Consider the following 23,680-nt stretch of genomic DNA (forward strand, 5'->3'; position numbering starts at 1 on the left):
ATATGCTGGTGTCACAAGGGCTTCTTGTCTATGCCTTGAGGTTACCTTTTTACCTCAGATATATTCGATGACTCCTGATGCATGACATTGCCCAATATGCACCCTTAACACACTTTACCTAAATGTATAAGGTGTAAAGTCCCCAGTGTCGTCCTCTTATAAGTTTGATATCTTTGGTAGTGTGTTCCTTGTGCTTATATAATAGTGAATTCACTCAGGCAGAAGCTTCTTTATAACAAAGAAACCTTAACCTTATTTAATGACATATAGCAAGAATGTAGCTTATGTAGAATAGTTTCACAAATAATATGGTTACAATGGTTACAACAAATGAACAGCTGCAGGCAATTCTCCACTCAAATTCTATTCACTAAACTTCCCTGAACAGATCTCTGACTTCTCTCATCTGCCTAAGGGACTGTGCTGACTGGCATCTTTGGCTAGCCTAGGAGCAGAGTCGGGGTGTGGCACCTACATGATGCATCCCCTGACTCTGCCCCCAGGCCAGTGTCGCATCACGGCACTCCACTGGTGATGCATCTAGATTACGCAGCCCAAAGGAGGACCATAAAACCGTGGCACTGGCAGCTATGGTGCCCTTTCCAGGGTGCAAAAAGGCCAGATCGGGGCTGCAGCATGTGGCTGCCGCAGCCCCAATCTGGCGAAGATGGAGGCAGCTGTAGGCCGCCCCTTCAGGGGCGGTCTGCACAGCCCTAACTCTCCCTACTCCTTCAATGGAGCTCTAACTGAATATTCCCTTGAACTCTCCTAAACTAAACTGTTCTCTTCTCCCCTCTTCTGCCTTCGAACTGTCCCTCACACCTAGGGCTGCCATAATTGTCCACTTTTACCAGGGACAAAATGTAGGACAAATTCAAGACCAAACTGTAGGGCAACTGCAGGACAAAACTCAGCTCAAAATGTAGGACATTTAAGGTCCACCATTTTTCTTCAATGTCCTACATTTGGGGCTGAGTTTTGTCCTGCAGTTGTCCTACAGTTTGGTCTTGAATTTGTTCCACATTTTGTCCCTGGTAAAAGTGGACAATTATGGCAACCCTACTCACACCTCCCTTTTATATCTGCTCCTTCCATGGCAGCCTCTCCCCTACAGCCAGCCTGAATCAGGATTTGCTATTGAGAAATCAAGTCTGCCCAGTGATTCCATCACATCCAGCCTTTTAGCAAAATCACCATTATATGTAGGAAGCACAAGGGCTGATTTATAAATAGCAATAGCAAGTACATTTGTATACTAGCATTCCCTAAGTTTACAGCGTGTAAGCCAATTGCCCCCAACAAGCTGGGTACTTAAGTAAGCCATCTGTACCCCTTAACACTAAGGTACATGAAAACACACAGCTGTAATTTGTGGGAAAACAAAAATTTTAAAAGCAGGATTTACTTACATTCGTGACTCCTTGCAAATTCCAGTTCACAAATTGGGAACTAAATTCCATACATGAACTAAATTTTCATATTAGATCTGTCAGTATTCGATCTGCACTAGGCCTCTGAGGTAACTGGATACTATGGAAAAAGTAAAAGTAGTTCCTTGACATGAATGTCTAGTCGCAACCAACTGTAGGGTGTGGTGCTCATCTCCTTTACTAAGCCGAAGAGCCAGTGTTGTCCGAGGAGTGCTCTGGTGGTCATATGGCCAGCGTGACTGTACTCAACGTTGTTACGTTCCCACCAAAGTGCTAACTACAGTGGACCCTTGTTATACACTGGGGTTTGGTTCCAAGATCCCCCGTGGATAACAAAATCCATGTATGCTCAAGTTCCATTAAATAGCAAAATGGTGTCCCTTATAAAAAATGGAAAATCAAGGTTTGATATTTGAAATTTACTTTTTTTTAACATTTTCAAACCGTGTATGCTTGAATCCGTGTATAAAAAAAATCAGTGTATAAGAAGGGCCAACTGTATTTATCTACTTGCATTTGCATGCTTTCAAACTGCTAGTTTGGCAGAAGCTGGGGCTAGTGACAGTTGCTCACCCCAACATGTAGCACTCGGGCCTGGAACTGCTAACCTTCCAATTGTCAGAATTGGTGTCTTGATCACTAAGCTGATACTATGGCCCATGAACAAACCAAAGATTTTACCCTGCTGTTGGTGTAAACAATGCACTTTGCTTTCAAACACAGCTTCCCTTCCATAATCAACAAGGAGATTTTGACACAAAGATTGCTGTGAAGGACACACAGGCAGTTTCCAAGTGTGGGGAGACATTTAAGTGTTCCACATAGATGAAATACATTGCGAATCAAGACAAAATGAAAAGTAATAGAAGGCATAGCTTACAGGCTTGTATCTTAGTGCATCTCTGTAAGATCCAAACAATGCGGCCTGTGCCCTAAGAAAGGCCCTGGCAACTCCATCACCAGTAGCTGTGGACTGCTTCTTCAGTTTATTTTTCAAGGCCGAGACCTGTATGACAGAGAGGAACAGTTAAATTAACACCTCAGAAATTGGTACAGGGAGGTATGAACTCAATCAGCAGGCAAACCATGGTGTCTGTAGGTCAGCCAAAAATTCATCCTCTTCCATGATAGCTTATCTTTTTAACTGCAAAGAACACCTGCTGGTCTGTTAATTGAATTGAAAGCAGGGGATGACAGTAAAGTGCTAATGCAAATTGGTTTATGCTCTCTTTTTTCCAAGGCCTCTTGACATAAATAAGCTTTAATTATTTTACAGTAAGTGGCTTGTGAGCCACTCTTCCTGCAGATTTCTTGTCACCATCATAACATGTGCCTCCTTGTCTAAGATGAAGCCAACAGGGTATCATTTCGTTTGTGCTACAAGAGCCTTAGTTTGGAGGCTCACTTCATACTCAGTGTATAACTTAGGGCAGCCCACGTATTCACAGAGTTCCTATTACCACCCAAATTCACCAATACATGGAGACTTTCTGTTTCCAAAACAGACCTCAGTCAAGACAAATAGGAGATGTAGTCTAGGTACATCTGTAGGACCACAGGCATCCCACCCTTTCCACAAGAAACCAGAACATGGTAACCTGTCAGATTAGAGAAATTCTGTGCAACTCAGTCTGAGAAGGAACACAACTACTACTAATGTTATACATGTTTTATGATATACTGAGTCCCTATATATTATTATTTTTATTTCACAGAGGACTCACATGTACATGTGCAGCTCAAAGGTGCTGTTGTATTAATTGCATTACCAGTAGTGTTCTAGCACTGCAATTCACCTGTCACCCAATGCATGTTACAAATGCATGATCTGGCTATGGTGAATTATAGTTTTGGCAAGAGCCTATTATTTAATTTTGTTCTGGAACAGTTTTTGAATTCTTTGAATTTTGCAAATGTTCATGTGGTAGCTGCCTGTTTTTGGAAAATTAACCACAGGTCAGCAGAAATAGATTCTCTGTGCCCTTCCAGAAGCTAAAAGACTGGTAGCACAATACTGACAATAGAAGTGCCCATTACCTATGACTGTGGACCTTAAAACCCTTTAAATTTGACCATGTGACATGCAGACAAATTTATATCAACATCTTCCTGTATGTATGGATGCTTGTCAGTAAACATTATGCACAGATTTTCCCCTTTCACCACTGTACTATCTTCAATATAGGTGTGAGTTTTTTCTTCTCTCCCCTCCCCGCCTTTCATCATTTCTTTCGTAGTAATAAATAAAGATAAAAAAGAATGACAAAATAAATAGAATTTTCTGTTCTAACACATAACTTATTAAAACTGAAAATTATGACATGTTTTAATGGAGGATTTCCATCACCCTGGATGTACATATCAGATCCTTCTTTGAAATCAAATGGCCTACCTATATAGTTAAGAGCTCCATGGGGTCACAGGGCTCTGGCTCAAGATGACCTGAATGTAAAACAGGCTGATGTGGAAGAGTCCTAGAAAGCTATGTAAGAATGAATATCATTTTGTTTCTTCATGCAATAAGCTATGATTATTCCTACCAATGATGATTGTAATTGAAGCATCAATCCAATTATCAACTATATTCTGAATAATGCTAATGAGAGCTGAACATGGCATCAGAGAAAAGACCAGCTCTACAGGTGATAAACCTTCACAATAGTGACATTTTCCAGTGTAAAGTCACAGTTACTGTGATCTGATCAAAGAGACAGACCCCCATTGGGTCCAATTATAACCATAGTTTTGGAAAAGGAATTATTGAGTTATGATGTTCATAATCTATGCAGGAAGGCCTTGGCAGTATAGGTCTTTTCCCTATAGCTGTGATCCTTCAATTTATATCCAAGCTCCACAGATCCTGATAAAAGTTTAGCTGAAAGTCTGAGTCCTTTAATCCATGGAGAGCCTATACCAATGTTCACTTAAGATTTTTTAGGGAAAAAAATCACAAAGAAAAGGGGGGAAATGCAATTTACAGTTACAGTTAAAAAGCAACAGAGTTCAAATAACTGTTATGCTGAAAGTTAAAAGAAACAAGTAATAAACATATACCAAATACAATCTTTGAATAAGCTATAACGTTGGTTATACTTAAATAAACGAGGGCCTATGAAGTTGTGTGAAAGTCCTTGCCTCCCATGCCACCATTAGGGCAATTATGGCTTACAAGCAAAAATAAAAGTAATTCTGATAGACATCTAATGCATTTCATTATGAGAAAGTGCCAATGAACTCAACAGAATTTGCTGCCAAATAAACAGGGAGAGGATCAGACGGCAAATTAACAATGCTACCAAGTTTATCTTCTCTGTTCCACCATACCACCATCTGTGTAATAAGCTCTACGGAGGGGTGATATACAGACATCAGATGTGTATAGGGAAGTTTCATCTAGTTTTTAAAAAATTCTTTAAATCTATGAAATTGTTCTCTCAGATTGAAATACACGTGTTAAACATGTCACAGACAACTGACGCTTTCATTTTTATTTGCAACTTTTTGGGAATCACTGTTCTAGAGCCTTGCTGTTCTAGAGTTTGGTGATAGCTCTTCCTATTCCCTGTGTGTCTGATTAACATGCTTCCTGCCTTAACTCTCATTTCCTTGGGGGATGAAGCTGCAGATAAGGATCTCAGGTGATGCAGGACATGATGAGCAGAGGGAGGGCACAGTTGTGTGAGTTCACAGGTGCCCACTGAAAGAACTATAGTTACAGGTAAGCAACCTGTCCTTCTTTGTGAACTCTGTGGACTTGCACAAATGGGAGACTATCGAGATATGCACCATAGGAGATGGGAGTGTCATGTGAGACAAGAAAACAGCATGGCTGTCCAGAATGTGGCTTCAGCCCTGGGTATTGTATTCATTATGTAGTGGGAGATGAAGGTCAAAGAATGGAACCATGTAGCTGCTCTGCAAATGTCCTCCAAAGGAACATTCCTCAGAAAAGCAGACATAGCCATAACCTTGGTGGAGTGGCTGCACATGTGAGCTGGAAGGTCTTCCTTGATAAGTTCATAGGCTAAGTAGATGGTAGAGATGACTCATTTTGAAAAGCTCTGGGAAGAGATGGAGTCCTTTCTTATCAGAGGAGTAACACGAGAAAAGGTGATGCAACTTTCACTTGTGGCAAGAAACTGTGGTCCTGCTGAGAGCATCTGCAAGATATGTTACTCTCCTAGAAGATGAATCACCAAGATGAAGATGCCTCTGTTGATACACCAGTCTCATAGATGGAGCATGAGTTGCAGCAGGGTGTTTGATTTCAGTCCATTTCATTCACTGAAGTATTTTCAGTTGTTGTTTTTGAACAACCTTGCCATACAGAAGAAGCTCAAAGACCTGAAAAGCCTTTTCCACGGCCAACATTTCAAGAGCACTGACGTGGAGAATACTCTTTGGGCGCCCAATACACTCTGATAGAGAAGCCTTCTGAATGAGATCCATGTCCTTCCATGGAAGTGTCCATAATGACTACTGCCACACCAATAATAATAATAATAATAATAATAATAATAGGTACGCCAGCTTAAACATGCCTGGTGTCAATCATTACACCAATGACTGATAGACACTCCTCAGGCTGGTAAGATTTCAACGAGGAGAATCTATGACATGATCAAAACAGAACTGGAACCAAGCCTGCAGAAGCTTCATGTTGAGCCTTGCAAACAGTGTCACTGACATTATGGCGAGCATGAATCTTGAACCTTTGTTGCACACACTCATGCTGGTACCTCAGTGTTGCTCTTGCCATCAGGCAGAAATGCTGTGAGAACATGAGTCCAGGCTTCGATAAGGCTTCGATAGCTCCAGGTGAGACTTCTTCAGATTGTCAATGGTTCGAAACAGACGGGCCCAAAGGAGCACAGTGAGGCCATGTCAGCACCGTTCGTGCCAGGACCGCAGCAACCACATGTGCCCAGTCCCAATGCGGCTCGCCACTGTGGTCCTGAACTGGGATGCCAAAAGGAGTAGATTCAATCTGCTTCTCATTGTCTTGGTTCTTTTTTATTGCTGCAGCCTCAGCGCAGCTTCAGGCTGTGGTCAGGGCATACATCACTGAAACACCACGTCCCAACCACGTCCATCAAACACACATGCCCCTGTGTTTCAGGCCAATGAAGCCCAATGAATCCAGAAGTCAAAGCCTGAGATAGATGTTGTCAACAAGACGGGCTTGAGAGTGGGCAAGAAGGAACCAGTTATTGATGTACAGTCCTGGACATAGGATTCAATTTTACTCTGGCAGGAAATTTTTACACATTTCCCCACCCCACCCTAGATTATTTTAGGTCCAAGTGAAACCTGGCTTCTAGGTCACTTCCTGTTGAAAAAAGGCCTCTTCTGGGACTAAAAAAGCTTAGAGTGAACAGCAACAACAAAAATTCTTAGAAAATTCGTCCCATATTCTAGAGGGCATCTGCGACTCCCCTCTCTCCCTCCCTCCCCTCTCTCTATATATTTTCAAGGGATGTGACACATGGTATGGTCCTCCAAAGTCCCCAAAATGATACCTCCAGCACCTGAGAGTTGCCCACCTCGGCCTAAATGGTTTGAGATGTTCATTTGAATGACTCCTGGCACCCATAAGGTCCGTTAGAATACCACTAGTGAGTCATGTCTTATTGTGATATTAGCGAAGTATGACAGTCTCACTTGAGTTATCTTAGCTTCTAAGAAGAGGTCTGGCTTGATTTGCTCTGAGACCCATTTATTTGTCTTTTTAACAGTCCACAGTATCCATAAAACTCTTCTCCTGCACCACATTTTAAATGAGTTGATTTTCTTCTTTAAATGAGTTGAACTTTCTTCACTGTCCAGCTTTCACAACCATACACAGAAATTAAAAATACAGTGGCTTGGAAAATCCTATCTTAGTATCCAATGATATATCTTTACATTTTAAGATCGTACTAGTTCCTTCATAGCTGCCCTTCCAAGTCCTAGTCTTCTTCTGCTTTCTTAACTGCAGTCTCCATTCTGATAAATGACTGAGCCGGCTTATGGAAAATTTTGGAACTACATCAATGTTTTCATTGTCTGCTTTAAAGTTACGTAACCTATATATATATATAACCTATGCTATGATAAATTCAATGGAGTATGTTAGGTATGATCACATCCATACTTACAATTGCAAGAAGTGCATAAGAAGAAAGAAAGGCGAAAGCAAACATGGTATCCAAATATTTCATATATAAATAATATATTCTCAATAGACATTCCAAGTCAGAACCATTAGGTCTTCTAACACTGTATGATACTTTATTGAAGACTTCCTCTCCACTCAACATCTCCAATTGTATTTCACCTTATTCCTGTCCCTGTAGTCAACAGGGAGATAGATTAACAACAGAAGACTTAAAAATATGTTTACATAAAAAGAAGCAGCATTTTCATATGAAAGTGCACACAAATAAATTAGCAGACGTGGGAAATGAGAAAGAGTTGAAAAAGAAAGAAAATGAAGGTCTATATACAAGAGTGTCTGTTTGTATGCTTGTATTGTGTGTGGAAGAAAAATAGCTACCAGAAAATAATAATAATAATAATAATAATAATAATAATAATAAATCGTTTATTTATAGCCCGCCTTTCCTTGAGATCAAGGCGGGTTACAACATCATGGGAACAACAAACGATAAATAAAACAATACAGTATCAGCATTAAAACTGAGAATAAAAAACACAGATTAAAAACCATACAAAGACTAGCCAAAGTGTAGGTACAAGGGTGCAAGGGGAGGGGGAAAGAAGCGTTACAACATCTGGGGGAAAGCTTGTTCGAAGAGAAAGGTTTTGAGTCTCTTCCTAAATTGGTCGAGGGAGGGGGTTGAGCGGACTCTTCGGGAAGCGAGTTCCATAACTGCGGGGCTGAGGTAGAAAAGGCCCTCTGTGCAGTCGAAGAGTGTTTCGAAGAAGGAACCCTCAGAGGTTGCTTCTCGGCTGACCGGAGTGTGCGGGGCGGATTATATGGGGAGAGGCAGTCCTCCAAGTACCCTGGGCCCAAGCCATTTAGGGCTTTACAGGTTATAACCAACACCTTGTATTGCGCCCGGAAGCGAATAGGCAGCCAATGTAGATCTTGCAGAACACGTGTTATACAGCTGGACCTGGAACATCCAGTGACCAGTCTGGCTGCCATGTTCTGCACTAATTGAAGCTTCCGGGTTTGGTACAAGGGTTGCTCCATGTAGAACGCGTTACAGAAATCCAACCGAGAGGTTACCAGAGCATGTACCACTGTTTCAAGGTCCCCCCGGCCCAGGTAAGGTCGCAGCTGGCGTATCAGCCGAAGCTGATAACAGGTGCCCCTGACTGTCGCATCCACCTGAGATGTAAGGTGGAGCGACGAGTCCAGGAGCACCCCCAGACTGCGAACAGAGTCCTTCAGGGGAAGCGTGACCCCATTTAGGACAGGTGGACAAATCTCCAAACCTGGACCCGGGGATCCTATCACAAGTACTTCCGTTTTCTCTGGATTCAGTCTGAGTCTGTTTTCCCTCATCCAGCCCATTACTGACTCCAGACAGGCATCTAGAGGAGAGATGCCATCCCTGGTCACTGCATCAGTCGGAGACACAGAGAAACATATTTGGGTGTCATCAGCGTACTGATAATACCGAGCCCCGTGTCTCCGGATGATCTAATATAGGTGACATTTTAACCTGATAAAATCTACTTTTATGTCAATACAGCCTGTCTTCATCCATGGACTTAACTAGTCTAGTACTTTATTATCAGAATAACAATATTTTGAGAGACAAACATGTACTCAAGTCCCTTAAAAACACACACACTCACACAAGCTTTTGGGTGGACAGCTAGGAATCGAAGATACATTGCTGACTAAGGAGGAAGAGAAGAAAATGTCTTAGTGCTGAATCACAGAATTTTCCCCGAAGTTAGCAGGAGGCTTCTGGCAGAAGAATGACATCATGTATCAGATGTGTAAGAGTACCATATCTAAATGTCACAGAAGGCTCTCCAATACAAATTACTAAATATAACCAAGATCTTCTTGGGTAATTACACTGCCAATAATCTCCATTTGCCACATTTCTCTGGCTAGAACACTCCTGATTTCTAACCCACATAAGACAAGATTAAGCATAAGGCATTATCAAGGATAATGTGAGGAAAGAATTCCTAAAACCACACTGTAGGATTCAATGAATAATCAAAATAGGGCTTATTTGTTGAGCAGTAAAAATTATTATTATTATTATTTACGTTATTTATACCCCGCCCTTCAGCCCTAATGGCTCTAATTCTTCCTTAGAACTGGAACGTGCTTTGGTGCGGCTTCTAGACTCTTAGGACACATGTATCATTTAAACAGCATACTTGCAAAGTGACTCGAAGCAGCTTTATTTTGGCCTGTCTGTATCAGTTACATTGGTGGATAGGGATAACACAGGATGTGACATACACAATGGGATATCGAGAGGTCTTGAGAAAGACCTTTGCTAAAGTTTATGCAACTGCATGTGTAAACATAAGAAGTCCTTTGGATGTAGGATCACAGTTTTCAGTAGCATTCTTTGGCTAGATTGGAAAGAGCCCTACTGTGAGCAGTAAATGCTTTCTACTAACAGAAGGCACCTTTGAATCCAAGCCCATGCTTCATACAGTACTGTAAGCACATACATATTACACAGAGAAAGAGAGAATGTCTAACATGAATTCTTTCTCAGTCTGTCTTTCTGTTTCTCTCAGTGTATCTTTACAAGCAGATCTGCAGGCATAAAACCTTAGGATCAAACATAAAATTGCAATTCCCAACCCCCAGAACCGAACAGGAGTTTCTATTACTAAATTCTACTACAATTTAAGATTCTAGTCTAACTGGCATACAAGAAAAACAACACTGATTTATGCAATTACTCTATCAAAAATAAACCTCCATTCCTAATGAAGTACTGTTTATTTAGGGGAGAGAGTTATATCTTTTAAATGTGAGACAAATCCACAGTGAAATGATAAACTGCAAAAGCCAAGTATTCTTGGCAGAAGACAGGAATAGAGCTTTTTTTTCCTCCCAAAAGAGAAACAAAGGATTCCTGAAAAGCCTTACACTGATTTATTTTTCCAATTTTGAATACCTTAGGAGTAGCGGAACTGCTACTGGCATGCTAGTATTACTAACAGTCAATAAATCTAAAATATTATGTGTGAATATTGGAATGAAGCCATTAAGAAGATTACAGCACACAACGCAGCAGAGGGTCCTCATGAAAAAAGGACGAGTAATTCAGGACAACTGTGACCGCTGACCTTTGAACAGTCAAGACCACTGGTCAATCTGACAAACTAATAGAGTTCACATGCATAGAAAGTCATCTAGCCTGTAAGTATAATTTAAATGTTTTAGCAAATGATTTAAAAAGGCTTGTTAAGTCTCAAGTAATTTATTAAACAGTTGATTAGATGCAATACCAAATAGTAATGTTTTTCAGATTTAAACTGATAAACTTTTCTTTAAGATAAAAAGCCAACCAAAATAAGTAAGACACTGCAACATAAAACTGCAGCATGCAAGGCTCTTAACCTACTGTAGAGTTAGCTGTAGTTATAAACTTCATATAACAATATAAACTTAAGTCTTTCTGGATATGCAAAGCTTTGTCACACGCCATGAGAGCAAAAAGGAGTTTTAATGAAGAAGAGCACTAATATTCTAGGAATCCATATGGATTCACTTTTGGAATATGGAGTAAATTTAAAGCTTCATTTGTGTGTTCTTTTTTCATCTATCTTCATAAACTACTATATTTCATCTGTTTTAACATTAATGTTCAGTATGATGCACAGATTCAAATATTCCTTTTTACTGTCCATCAAATATTTATTCAAATTCTCATATAAGATATAAACTTTTCAGTCTTACTCATTCTTAATCACACACTACACGGTGCCAATAATATTGCTGCAACATACTGTCAACCTTGACACAAGTACACAAATACTTACACTTACTATTTATATACAATGTTGCTCTGTGTTGAGTTATAAACTAAAAAAACTATATAATAGTAATACAGCTGCTCTCACACAGTCAATGTTTGTGGGTGTTTTTAATTAGCAAATTAGCCCCACAAGAAATGCTTTCATGCTAAAGGAAGAACGAAAGTGATCGAGACAGTCAAATATCATGTAACAAAACAAACCTTGTTTTAGTAGAAGGAAAACATTCACATTATATAGAGTGTAATTCTACTTTAGTTACTTATTGTATATGGAATGTTGTATTTTTCTAAAAGATCCATTGTCTATTCAGTGAACAGGAAACCCTAATTAATATTAGTAGCTTGTAGGCTTCCATGCAGTTGCAACTGCTATGGGGGGAGAAGTAAGTATATTTTCATCAATTATTTGTCCCCGTTCAGTTCCTTTCCATGCACGACTGTCTAATATACAGACCAAAGTGAATGCATGAGCCTGCTTGTGTCATAGCTCTAAATTATCTGAAACACCGATCAACTATTACAGAGAAATTTTGTATTTAATCCATCCCATTTTTGTAAGAATGTTAATAAATCATGGAGATTGTTCCCCGGATGTACTTATTTAAGGGAAAGCAATGCAACTATAAGTTTCAGTTACACAAGTGGAATATAAATATAGCTAAATTTGTAGGCCTCTTTTCACATATAATGTATGTAAAATGCTTTCTTTGCATCAAATCCTATGTATAATGTGCAAAACCAGTATATATCCAGGCCTAATAAGGTTGCTACCCGGAACACTGTAAAATTCACATCATGATTTTCTGATCTGCCCACCAGTTTGTATAAACTTACACCCTGGCATGTTATGCTTTTTATCATGAGAAAAGGTGGACTGTGGCCTCTGAGAACAATATAAAATCTCAGGCAATGTGAAATCCCCACTGTGTTCACAAACATTATGCTGTTCGTAGAAGATACTCGAGATTTCAGAACTCTGCATGTGCATTGGAACTATTATTGTGGCTCTAGGGTATAATTAAATCATTTAATTGTTGGTGATTTACATGGCACATGCGTGGATGACCATGCTCCCTAAACACACTTGCACGTGCACAACTGTATATTTATTTATCTATACACAGATATTATTATATTATTTTGATGAATAAAAAGATCAGTGAATGACTATTTTGGGCACAATATAACAAATTAATATCTGTTCTATATATTCTGTTAAAATGGGCTATAAATCTAAAAATACTTTCCTAAAGCAAAAAGAGCATGAAAAAAAATCACATTTCCAGAGGAAAGAAATTAATGCATTTATCTAAATATGCAATTGCTTCTGGCCATGTTCAATTACTTCAAAAAGTACATAATTTATAAAAAATATCTTAATATAAGGAACTAAATATCTCAGGCAATGCAACTGAATTATCATAAAAGCAAAAATAAAATTCACTGCTGTGATATTGCTTTGAAGTGGTACATTATTTTTAAAAGCTTGTAAACCTACAGCATTTCATTTTGGAATAACAGAAAATAATTTCATTCCCATTTTACGACATTTATTAACATCTATACATGCAACAACTTCTACTGAACTCTGCCACAAAAAATGCATATGATAAGGCAGAAAGGGTTCCCTCTCCCCCCAGAACCATGTTGCAAAGAAAAGTAAAATGCTATTTTTGGGGTATCTATTTAACATGAAATGTGAAATATGTTCCATTATAAGCAGCAAGGGAATAAGATCAAAGTCCAAGAGAAACTGGCACTTAATTTATCTTCCTTTACAGACAAAAGACAGTTTTCGTCATTTTCAAAAGGATCCAATGTCTTTTATGACAAACTGGGTTTGCAGTTTAATTTACAAATAGAATTATAAGTAAGTAGTCTTTGCTCTGCCACAGCAAATGACAAACAGAGTAGGATTTTCAATTCATGCCGTCCTCAGCAGGATAGGAGAGATTAAAATAAAAATGAAATAATTTAGAGAAAACAAATAAATGTTTCAGAAAGTTGAAGGGGATCAAAGTGTGCATTTTCTGACCCCAACTGTACAAGCATTTCTTATTATATTGACCAGTGTCATCATATCATTAATTAAAAGGAGATGTGCTGGCAGGTGGCAAGGAAGCAGAAGCCGATAATTGGCCCCGTTCTTCTTTTTGCCTTCAAAAACTCCTTTCTCTTTTATTATTTTTTTTTGCAAGATATGCCACTAGGCAGACAGAAATGCCTACTTTGTAATATAATGATTAAGATGAGATGAAGAGACTCTTACGTTTAAACCAGCTATGTCTAATGAATGCAGCTAGCTTTATAATTATGATCCTTTTTTTGCAAGAAGTGTAATGCTCTACTCAAAATGTCCTCAACTGTCAAAAACAGGTAAAAATACAAAACATCCTTAAATAGGAATTCTACAGCTGGTGGCATGGTATATTTTTTTGGGAGGGAGAGTGTTTCAGTTACCAAAAGCAAGCAAAATGTCACTAATTCAAGCAACTAAAGGGATAAAACCAACGAATGAAGCCCCTTGGCTTACCACTTCACTCGGCAGGTTGCTGAGGTCATTAAATGGTGTTTCCAAAGTGTTTGTGTCAACATTTAGCATCACCACATCCTCGAGCGATTTACTTTTCACCCTCTGTACAAGGAAACAAAATAGGGGACACATATTTTAATGCATTGTTTGCTTTTTTAATATGGTAAAATATTGTGTTTAACAGGGAATTCAGTGTAGTAAGACACACACAAAAAGGGGAGCATTTTCACAGTCCGCATTTTGTCCTAAGGAAAATTATTTTTACACAATGCTTACTTTAAGGGGTAAAAATCACCACTGGAGAATGGGAGCTTAGACATATTTCAAGCTATCAATAATAATTTGCCACAATTACTGAATGGAATTTGTATAATTAGACGCAAGATACCACCAGATAATAGCTGCTAGGAGGCAACAGTATAGCAACGTATTGCCTTCCTGTCTTGCATGTGAGCTTCCTAAAAAGCACCCGATTAACCACTTCAGGAAACAGGATGTCAAACCCAAAAGATATCTGGGCTGACTCAGAAGGGTTCCTCTTACATTCTCCGCTTCATAGCAAAACACAAGAGCAGGCTCTTGCTTATGGGTCTGTTTAACTTATGGGGTCAGTGAGGCAGATTGTAATGGGCAGAACCATATGAATCACACACACACACACACAAAAACCCTCATATGATCTGAATATAGTCAGTGCTCCATACAGTGGAGAACAGGGAAGAATCCCTGAAGCAATGCTGGGCAGAATTTCTAGTTAGCTGAACTATGTTATCCCAGGTGGCACCACTTATGGCAAGTTTCTCCAGCACTATCTTAGAGCACTCTCCTGATTCACTGTAGAAGGAACTGGAAAAGATGGCAGCTGGGTATCAACACATTTGGTAGAATTTGGGAGTATGCCTGGGCCCATGTATGTACTTACCCATTCACCCATACCCATTCATGCTGACCTGCAGATTTGGAGCATAACTTGTATCCCTCCCATCAAATCTCTGGCAAAGCCAAGAATTCAATTTTTTTCCCTTGAAGAAGGCTTCACTTTTTAACTCTACATACTTTTCAGGAGGAAGGAACAACTGGTGGGAGATCAGGCCATTTCCTCTATGGATAAATAAATCACAGTCAAATGAAATGGAATACTTCACTCACCTCCATGAGGCTGAAGTGAACTCCAATCAAATATGGCATTGGTGCACTGAAATTTAAAAAAAACCCACATATATAATACATTACATGTAATAAAAATACAATACTTAGGAAAAGGCAACTTTTTAAATCCTATTTGCCAGTTGTGTAATGCCACTAAGACATGACAGTTTGTAACTCATAATGGAATTTACGTTCTTAACTGAGGCAGTATTATAATGGTTAATATTGAAATCCTACACACTACTAACCTAAGACTCAAACCCTATGAATTTAGTGAGATCTATATCTGAATGCTGTGAGATGATAGTCCCAAATCTAAAATCCAGTTCTTATCATTCTAGTCAATAAACTGATCCATTTATCACACAAAATTGTTGTAAAGATTGGGAGAATATAGAGAAGATACTATGACTGCTGTAAATCAGAACCAGGCAACCTTTCTGATGGGGATTTCATTCCCTTGGGAATTTTCTGACAGGGAATGTATGCTAGCAGAGCACAGGGCTGAAAGAACAGTGCATGAAGCCACAAGCAGACTAGTCCATCAACCTACTCTCTCCTTCTCTCTACCATCCCTTTCTCTCTTTTCATATTTTTTGCTGCGTATCAGCCTGCTGGGGAAGAGATATATCACTCTTGTGCAAACCTGAACTGACTGCCTGGTAGATGTTACTAGGCTGCAAGCCACATGAAATCAGTTTGAGGAACACAAGTTACTCCCTGCTGTTCTAAAATATTAAGTATACTGAGTGGACACAGTCCACACCTACATCAATGATGTTTACATCAGTGATTTGATTTAGGTGTAAAAGAGTTGGCTAACAGTCACCTGAGATATAAAATTAATGCCCTGTGAAATATAAAAATGGGATTCATTTGAGCAAAAGTATCAACTACAGCATTTTGTGTATTAAAGGGATCAAATGCTTCTCTAATACTCTTCTAAATATGTATGAATAGCTGCCTACATACCATGATGGAATAGTGTACCCATCTCAACAAACCAAGGTCATAATCCTGTCCTCCACAGAAAGAGGGCAAGATGAGACAAAGATCAACCAATTATGACACTGCACCTTAATAGATCAGGTGGGTAGCCGTGCAGCTTCCATAAGCCCTAGTCAGTGCTGAGAGACCATGGGAACTACAGTTCTATATCTGGAGCTATAATTATCCACCCTTGCACTAAACAGTGTGAAGAACCCACATTCTGTTGATTCATACCAAGAACAGAAGCACTTATTTGGCCAGCCACTAGAAGTTTAAAGGAAAGAATGGCAGAAAAGACTTCAGAAAGACCATCTCAATGCAGTAAGAGCAGAAAGTAACAGTGGCCTATCCTTGGCTTCTTTCAATTCTTGTTAGTTACTTAAAAAGTCAGGTTATCCCACACCTAACTAGAGATTTAACTGAAATCCTACCCCTTGGAGAAGAATATGACTAAACAAACTGTTGCTATTAGTGTACTCCTTCATAACCAGTTTTTCCTACTAATACTATCAAACAAGAAAAGACAGAAGCCCCATAGAGCAAGTTTTCAGTACCATAGAGGACTTCAGGACAGAAAGGAAGAAAATGCTCTTGTCACAATGAGTGCAGAATTGGTTTTAGCTTACAAAATGGCTACATGTACAGATACTGCTCTGTGCCTTTTATCTTTATATTTCTTTATGTAAGGGGGGAAATTCCTCTGGTAGATTTTGTAGAACAACAACAAAAAACAAAGCACTGTAAAATCAACCAGACTTGATCAACAGGAAGAATGAAAAGGTTGTCAGCCAATGTACTTTGAACAAGGCAAATAAGATTTGGTTAGTATGCAATTGATTTACAAATAATACTTTCCCCAAACATTTGTATTTGATGAGCAAAGCTTATTTTAATTTTATTTATGCAGAGCTGTTACCAAATCATTAATGATACATTCTAAGCTACAGAACTCAAGCATTTTTAATTCCAAAAACCTTCTACTAAATGGCAAGCATTCTGGCCAGAGTATATCAGATCCAGTATACAGCATCTAGTCTCTTTCTGAAATGTGGTTATGCTAATCATTTGTTCACCAATTCCCAATGGGATGCAAATGCAGCTGGGGCTGGGTATCCCAAAAGGATTCACAAAACAGCTACAAGATACTCTATGACTGAAAGCTTTGTGTTCTTTCATTGGTTAATCACCAGAAGTTCTTCAGAATCCCTTTAAAGAATTTTCTCTCATGGGAGAACATAGCTCACTCTTGGCTGCATTCATGCTTTTTCAACAGCTATAGAATGGTCAAAATGACTTGAAACCAAGGCTAGGAGATCTCTCAAACATATTCTTTGTATTCTTAAATAAATATTACTTTCTAAAGTTCACATCTCATGAAGCTTGCCCTATGTTTTCCCAAACAGGTGCCCATTTTGATGGTATTGATTACCTGTCACAGCACAGTCTTTTGTGCTCAGATGCACGTGGCCAGCAAAATACAAGGGTCACAGGAGGGATTCAACAAGGGAATGACTTGCAATATAGGGAATGTGTGCTGGGACCAATTTATGTCCCTCATTCATGACATGCATCGTAGGCATCAATGACCTAACACCAGGTTCACCTGAGACACAGCAATACAGTATCACAAACCAGCATGAGGCTGCTGGTTGAAGCAGAGAGAGAGAGAGACTAAACTGAGCTACAGCAAGGTTCTCTTACAATTCAGGCAGTTCTGGAAGCAAAACTTTTCTTCACACCACTTTAGCATTGAGTCTTTTCAGTAAACCTGGTATATTTAAAATCATACATGAGTTCCAGAGTGATATGCTGCTAAATACATATTACTACTCACAACAGTACCAAAAATGTGCTGTGGGTTTTCCCCTTTTTTCATGTAGTGGCATTTTCCTTCTACTTTGGGAATTTTAACAGATGAGGTGGTATGTAAAATGTCACTTTGTGGGTAAAATCTGGTACAGTTTACATGGTAGTTAGCTTTGCTGGTGTAAAATTAAGATGGTGATGTAATCACATCACAAAATGTTACAGTCATTGGGCCAATGATTAAAGGCTTGAATTTACACTCAGGTATTAATCCCAGTTAAACCAGTTTCTTACTGGATGTGATTAGGCAAGACATTCTCACTTCCTAATTGTAAAATGGAATAATGATAAGCATTAGCTGAATGAAAAAAGAGTGGAAAGGTGTACAAACTGTTTTGTACTTTATAATGTTCTATAAGTTACTACAGTTACTTTTTCTGATACTACTATTACTATTATTTCTAAGAGGAATAATATATAATAGAGCCAGCGTGATAGTTTGAGTGTTGGACTATGACTTTGGAGATCAGTTCAATTCTCTGCTTGGTCATGGAAATCCATGGTGTGATCTTGGGCAAGTCACACACTCAGCCCCAGAAAACCATGTGATAGGTTCACCTTAGAGTCACCACAAATCAGAAACAATCTGAAGGCCCACACCACTAACAATAATGTATAGTAAAACAGTGAGTCTGCTGGTTTGCTGGAAAATATATTCATTACAAATATCTGGACCAAGACATCTATTGACTGGAACTTTGCTCATAAGGCAATAGAGGAAACGAGGAAGTTTTTTTGCAGTTAGTGTTGTTTCATCCTCCCCCCCCCCCCCCCCACATTAAGTCCCTTTAGAAATCTACTCCATGGAAGGTTAGAAGATTTGCTTGAAATGCATGGGAGAGGAAAGTAGGAAGAAACTGGCTAAAATTGTGAAACTCCACTGCAGAGACATCAGTATCCAATCTATTTGTTTTGAAGTAGTTACTTCCTTCCATTCAACTTAGATTACTGTTCTTAAAAGCCCACATGTACACTTGCCTATGTTACAAAAGACTGCAGAAATAAACATACTTTTAACTGGCACCTGAACGACAACAGCATTGGAGACAGCCAGAATCTGTACCAGAAGAGAATCCCAACAAGGCCCTGCCATTCGTGGCTGCTTCATAGGCCACACTCAAGGGCACTACAAGCAGAATGCTCCCCACCCCTGTGGACACACATCCCAGCTGACTTTTTATGCTGGATTCATTGGTACTGGAAAAGGCTGTGTTTCATGTCTTAGTCCTGCACTGGAGCAGTAAAGCTCTATTTTAGACATATGCCTTTGACAAGTTAATTTGTATAATGTTTCATATAGCTAAGCAAAATGCAGAATACTTACTTATTCTGCTTACAGTTTGGGAATCATCCTAAGAAATTCATGAAATAGAACAGCTTGTGGTTAGCCCACTTATCAAAAAGGGAAACAATAATGTATCTTTGCCATCTTACCAGCAGTAGTCCAAAAGATGTGGAGGGAGGACTGGGATGTATATGTGTTGCCAGTACATTGGATATAGCAATGAAGCTGACCCATGGACACAAGCAGTTAACTATAGATAAAAACAAGACAGAGAATTGAAATTGTACAATCAAGAAACAGATTTTCTTTTCTAAAAATGGAGTTTTAAAAAACAAGAAAAGAAGTTTCTAATACAGTTTACAGGGATATATGAACAATATGTGCATGAAATACTGAATTTATGTGAAACAATATAAAAACTAAACCAAAATAATTAAACACATTCTCATCAAGAATGGGAGCATGCAAAGAAATGTTCAGTTCTCCCCAAACGGTCCACTTTGTTTTTCTTCAAACATGGATCCAGGTACACTGCCAAGTCACTAAAAGTGACAAAATCTTCACTGACATCTAAACAAACAGCCCAGAATAGTCTGCTGTATTTAAACCTTATCCAACAAACAATCCCACAAGCATCTTTTTTAAGAAGAAGAAGTTTATAAATGTATAGGATGACCCCCCCCCCCCCCAATGTTGTATATGTATGAGGGATATATGAAACATAAATGAATTTTGAATTTAGACTTGGGTCTCATCTCCAAGATATCCCATTATGTATGTATATGCAAATCAACTATTCTGAAATCTAAAATCCAAAACATCTCTAAGCATTTCAGATTAGTGGACTCAACCTGTATCACTGTTTTGGTAGTACAGCCAGTCCTCCATAGCCATGGATTTTTTTATCCATGGATTCAAGCGTCTACAGCTTGGAAATATTTTAAAAAGATATATATTCCAAAAAAACAAACATGGATTTTGCCATTTTACATAAAGGACATTGTGACCAAGACACTCTTCCCATCAATGCTTCGAGGCTGCCTTTTCACCTCATTAACATGCAAAGACCCTTTGGTCCTTGACACTTGCCCCATTTCTACCCTTAATATACTTTCCTTTAAATGAATTAAGGTTGGGGTCCCCAGTGTCCTTCTCTTATATGTGTTTTATCGTTGGTAGCATTTTGTCGTGAAGTTATTGTTATAAATTCACTCAGGCCAATACACTTCTGGAAACAAACACTAACTTTATTCACAAGCATGTGTCAAGGTTGTATGGTTACAGCAGTTACCATATTTTAAGAGCTACAAGTTATTTCCTATTCAGTTCCCTCAATTAACTCTTTCAAGCCTAAACTGTTTCTTGCATCTTTTAAACTTCTGCTCTTATAGTATTAATCATCTTCCCCTTTAACAGAATATGAATTCTGCTAAGGTACACTGGTCTGAATCCTAATTGACAACTCTCAGAACAGAACAGATCTGAATAGCTCTGAACTGACTCTTAACTGACACACTCTTCCTTGACTCTGACTCACTCCTCCCTTTTTATAGTCACTTCTGCCACAACAGCCCCTCTTTTACAGCCAGGTTGAACCAGGATTGGCTGTTGGGGAAATCAACACTGCCTAGTGACTAGCCACAGACACCATTTTACTATTTTACTATGCCATTGTATTTAATCGTACTTGAGCATCGACAGATTTCAGTATCCTCAGTGGGTCCTGGAACCACAACCCCAGTGGATACCAATTGCCCACTCACTGTACTACAGTATTTAAATACTTAAATGAAACATCAAGTTTGACATGTGGAATTTTCTATAACATGGATTTTAATTTTTGCATTTAGAAGTACTTGGACTTGATGAGAATTTGTTGAGAATTTAATCAATGCTGGCATTTATTAAAGGGAAACATCCGCTCTTCTGTTTGACAAATGGTGCAGCCCAAATTGTGGATGTATGGTTTCAGACCACACATGACTTCAGACACAGAGATATAAAGCAGCTTTTCATTTTTATCTAGTCAGAGCCAGCATGGTGTGGTGGTTTGAGTGTTGGACTCTGGAGATCAGGGTTCAAATCCCCACTACAAGATAAAAGCCCACTGGGTGACCTTGTTCAAGTCACACTCTCTCATCCTCAGAGGATGACAATGGCAAACTCTCTCTGAAGAAATGCGCCAAGAAAACCCTATGATAGGTTCGCCTTAAGTCAAAAATGACTTGAAGGCAGGTACACAACAACAAGAACAACAATTTTTGTGACAATTGGTTTTCAGTTTTGGCTGTGCTTAACCATGCACCAAAACACACTTTATAAACAATCCAGTTTGAGAGCACTTTAACTGCCCTGGCTCAGTACTAGGGAATTCTGGGAACTGTCATTTGCGCAACATTTAGCCTTCTCTGTCAGAAAGCTCTTGTACCACAATAAACTACAGTTCCCAAAATTCCCTAGCACTGAGCCAAGGCAACTGAAGCAGGAGAAAAGAAAACCCACCTGGCTTGTGTCTTGCTACTTTGACAAACACAAATGTTTAAAACTGTGGAGGTCTTTTAGATACCTGAGACAGAAAGCATCTCTAATTTCATCAAATATTGATTTGAGAGTTTGTATTTTCAAAAGCAAATGTTTTACCCTTTGTAGACATCCACTTGGCATTTGAATAAACGATGCAGATAAACTATATTCGCAACAATTCCCTCTGCTTATAACTAGGTAGGTCCTACTTCATATATGCTCCTCCACAAAGTACTTTAGAAAAGGTCCAGTAAAACAGGGTACTTTAGTTTCACAACTTTGTAATTCTAAGCCAGTATGCATTATAATGACGTAACAGTATTGAAGGTACACTGATTATTCATTCTGCCTCTCCTAGGCAGTTCTTCAAGTGAATTAGAGTCTGGAACATTCGCATCAAAAGCTAGCAATGGAAACAAACCAATACTATGTATGGAAGCACCACAAATAGTTGGTAATTGAAGAGGTAAGTATTATGAAAGTTGTGCAATACCACTATCCAGTTTAATAATGGGCAGTTACGGAAGTTGTAAATACAGTCCATTCAATCTTCTTTCCAACTTTAAAGGAAGAACGTACTTTGAGTTTGGAAGGCAAAAAGAGGTGCACATTCAGGTCTATCCTTGCTGTTGATTTAGAGCCATGAACGACACCTGTGATAGAAATACTGGTGGATGGTAACTGACAGCAATGATATGCTGTAGGACAAGAGTGGCACAGATGAACAGAACAAAACTGTAGTGTCCCAATATACTATAGTAATGTGAGAGTAAGTTCCATGAAAAAGCTAAGATGGCAGGACTGGCATCATTTACAAAACAACTTCCTAGTAAACTCTAAACATCTTATTGTCCGGGGAAATCTGTGGTCTTGCTTTTCTGTAGGAAGGTGCTAATCTCTTCTAACAATTGTTAGCCCAGTCTACTTTACAATTTACAGAATGTAAAAAAAAATATTTGCTTATGATACTCAGTGCTCTGAATTCTGAGAAGAAAGTCTATTTATATTGTTAATAGTATCATTTGAACTATGACAAGAGATTAACTCGAATTTGCTTCTTTCAATTTTCTTCCCATTGTTGAAGAGAGTGAGGAAAACTATCGGAAGTATTTCACATAGGCCTGTTATAGACAGCCAAAATAAAGCTGCTTCGAATCACAGTGGAGGTATGGTGTTTCAATGATGCATGCGTCCTAAGAATCCAGAAGTCGCACCAAAGCCACGCTCCAGACTGGAGCATGGCTTTGGTGTGGCTTCTGGACTCTTAGGATGCATGCATCATTGAAACACCATACCTCCATTGTGACTCGAAGCAGCTTTATTTTGGCTGTCTGTAACAGGCCATAGATCTTCTTTTCCAGCAGATACTGTAACATGGACACAACAGTCTGTATACAACCAATTACCTGTTTTGTATTTTCAGCTTCTACCTATCTACTATAGTACATTGCCTTATATGTAATAATGAAAAACTAATAAATGTCAAATATAAATTCTTAGACTAAATCCAGTTGTGGGTCCCACTTGGCACAGCGCCAGTGAATCAACTTAAAATATGTAAGCATTCACTAATCACATGTCCATTGATTCAATAAATCTAATCTAGTTGGAACTAACAAATGAATTTATGCATCAAAAATGGGCAGATTTTGTTTTACTTTCAGTTTATGTCATAACTGTCTATTCTACATAAGAGGAACATTTTATAACACATTGGTCACAGGATACATCCTGGCAATATCAGAAAAGCAAAAAAGCAATACGGTATAACTCTTCTCATTCTAGGGGTAAGGAGTCATTTGGTCAGAATTCTAAAATGTCTTTTCTCCATACCTCTCAAAACTGGAAAATTGCTTGGTGTGAGATGAACCCATGTTTCAGTGTTTCAAACATTTTGCCAGTGGCAGAAATATTGAGGTACCTCCAACAC

The 23,680-nt window shown here is 38.8% G+C and overlaps 1 protein-coding gene across 3 annotated transcripts in view; it reads right to left on the bottom strand.

Annotated features, from left to right (window-relative positions):
* The window catches only part of DENND1B (DENN domain containing 1B), a 216,040-nt gene that overhangs the window by 58,769 nt on the left and 133,591 nt on the right, over positions 1-23,680 (bottom strand). For all 3 annotated transcript variants that reach the window (XM_089516491.1, XM_089516490.1, XM_089516492.1), the window contains 4 exons: positions 19,377-19,477; positions 15,087-15,132; positions 13,938-14,039; positions 2,311-2,436 (listed from right to left, as the gene is read on the bottom strand). In XM_089516491.1, the coding sequence (XP_089372617.1) occupies positions 2,311-2,436; positions 13,938-14,039; positions 15,087-15,132; positions 19,377-19,477 (375 nt within the window). The remainder of the gene's footprint in view (positions 1-2,310; positions 2,437-13,937; positions 14,040-15,086; positions 15,133-19,376; positions 19,478-23,680) is intronic.

The sequence above is a fragment of the Sceloporus occidentalis genome, unplaced genomic scaffold, assembly GCF_023333645.1.
Source record: "Sceloporus occidentalis isolate IW3139 unplaced genomic scaffold, rSceOcc1.0.p SCAF_3, whole genome shotgun sequence".
Taxonomy (NCBI): domain Eukaryota; kingdom Metazoa; phylum Chordata; class Lepidosauria; order Squamata; family Phrynosomatidae; genus Sceloporus; species Sceloporus occidentalis.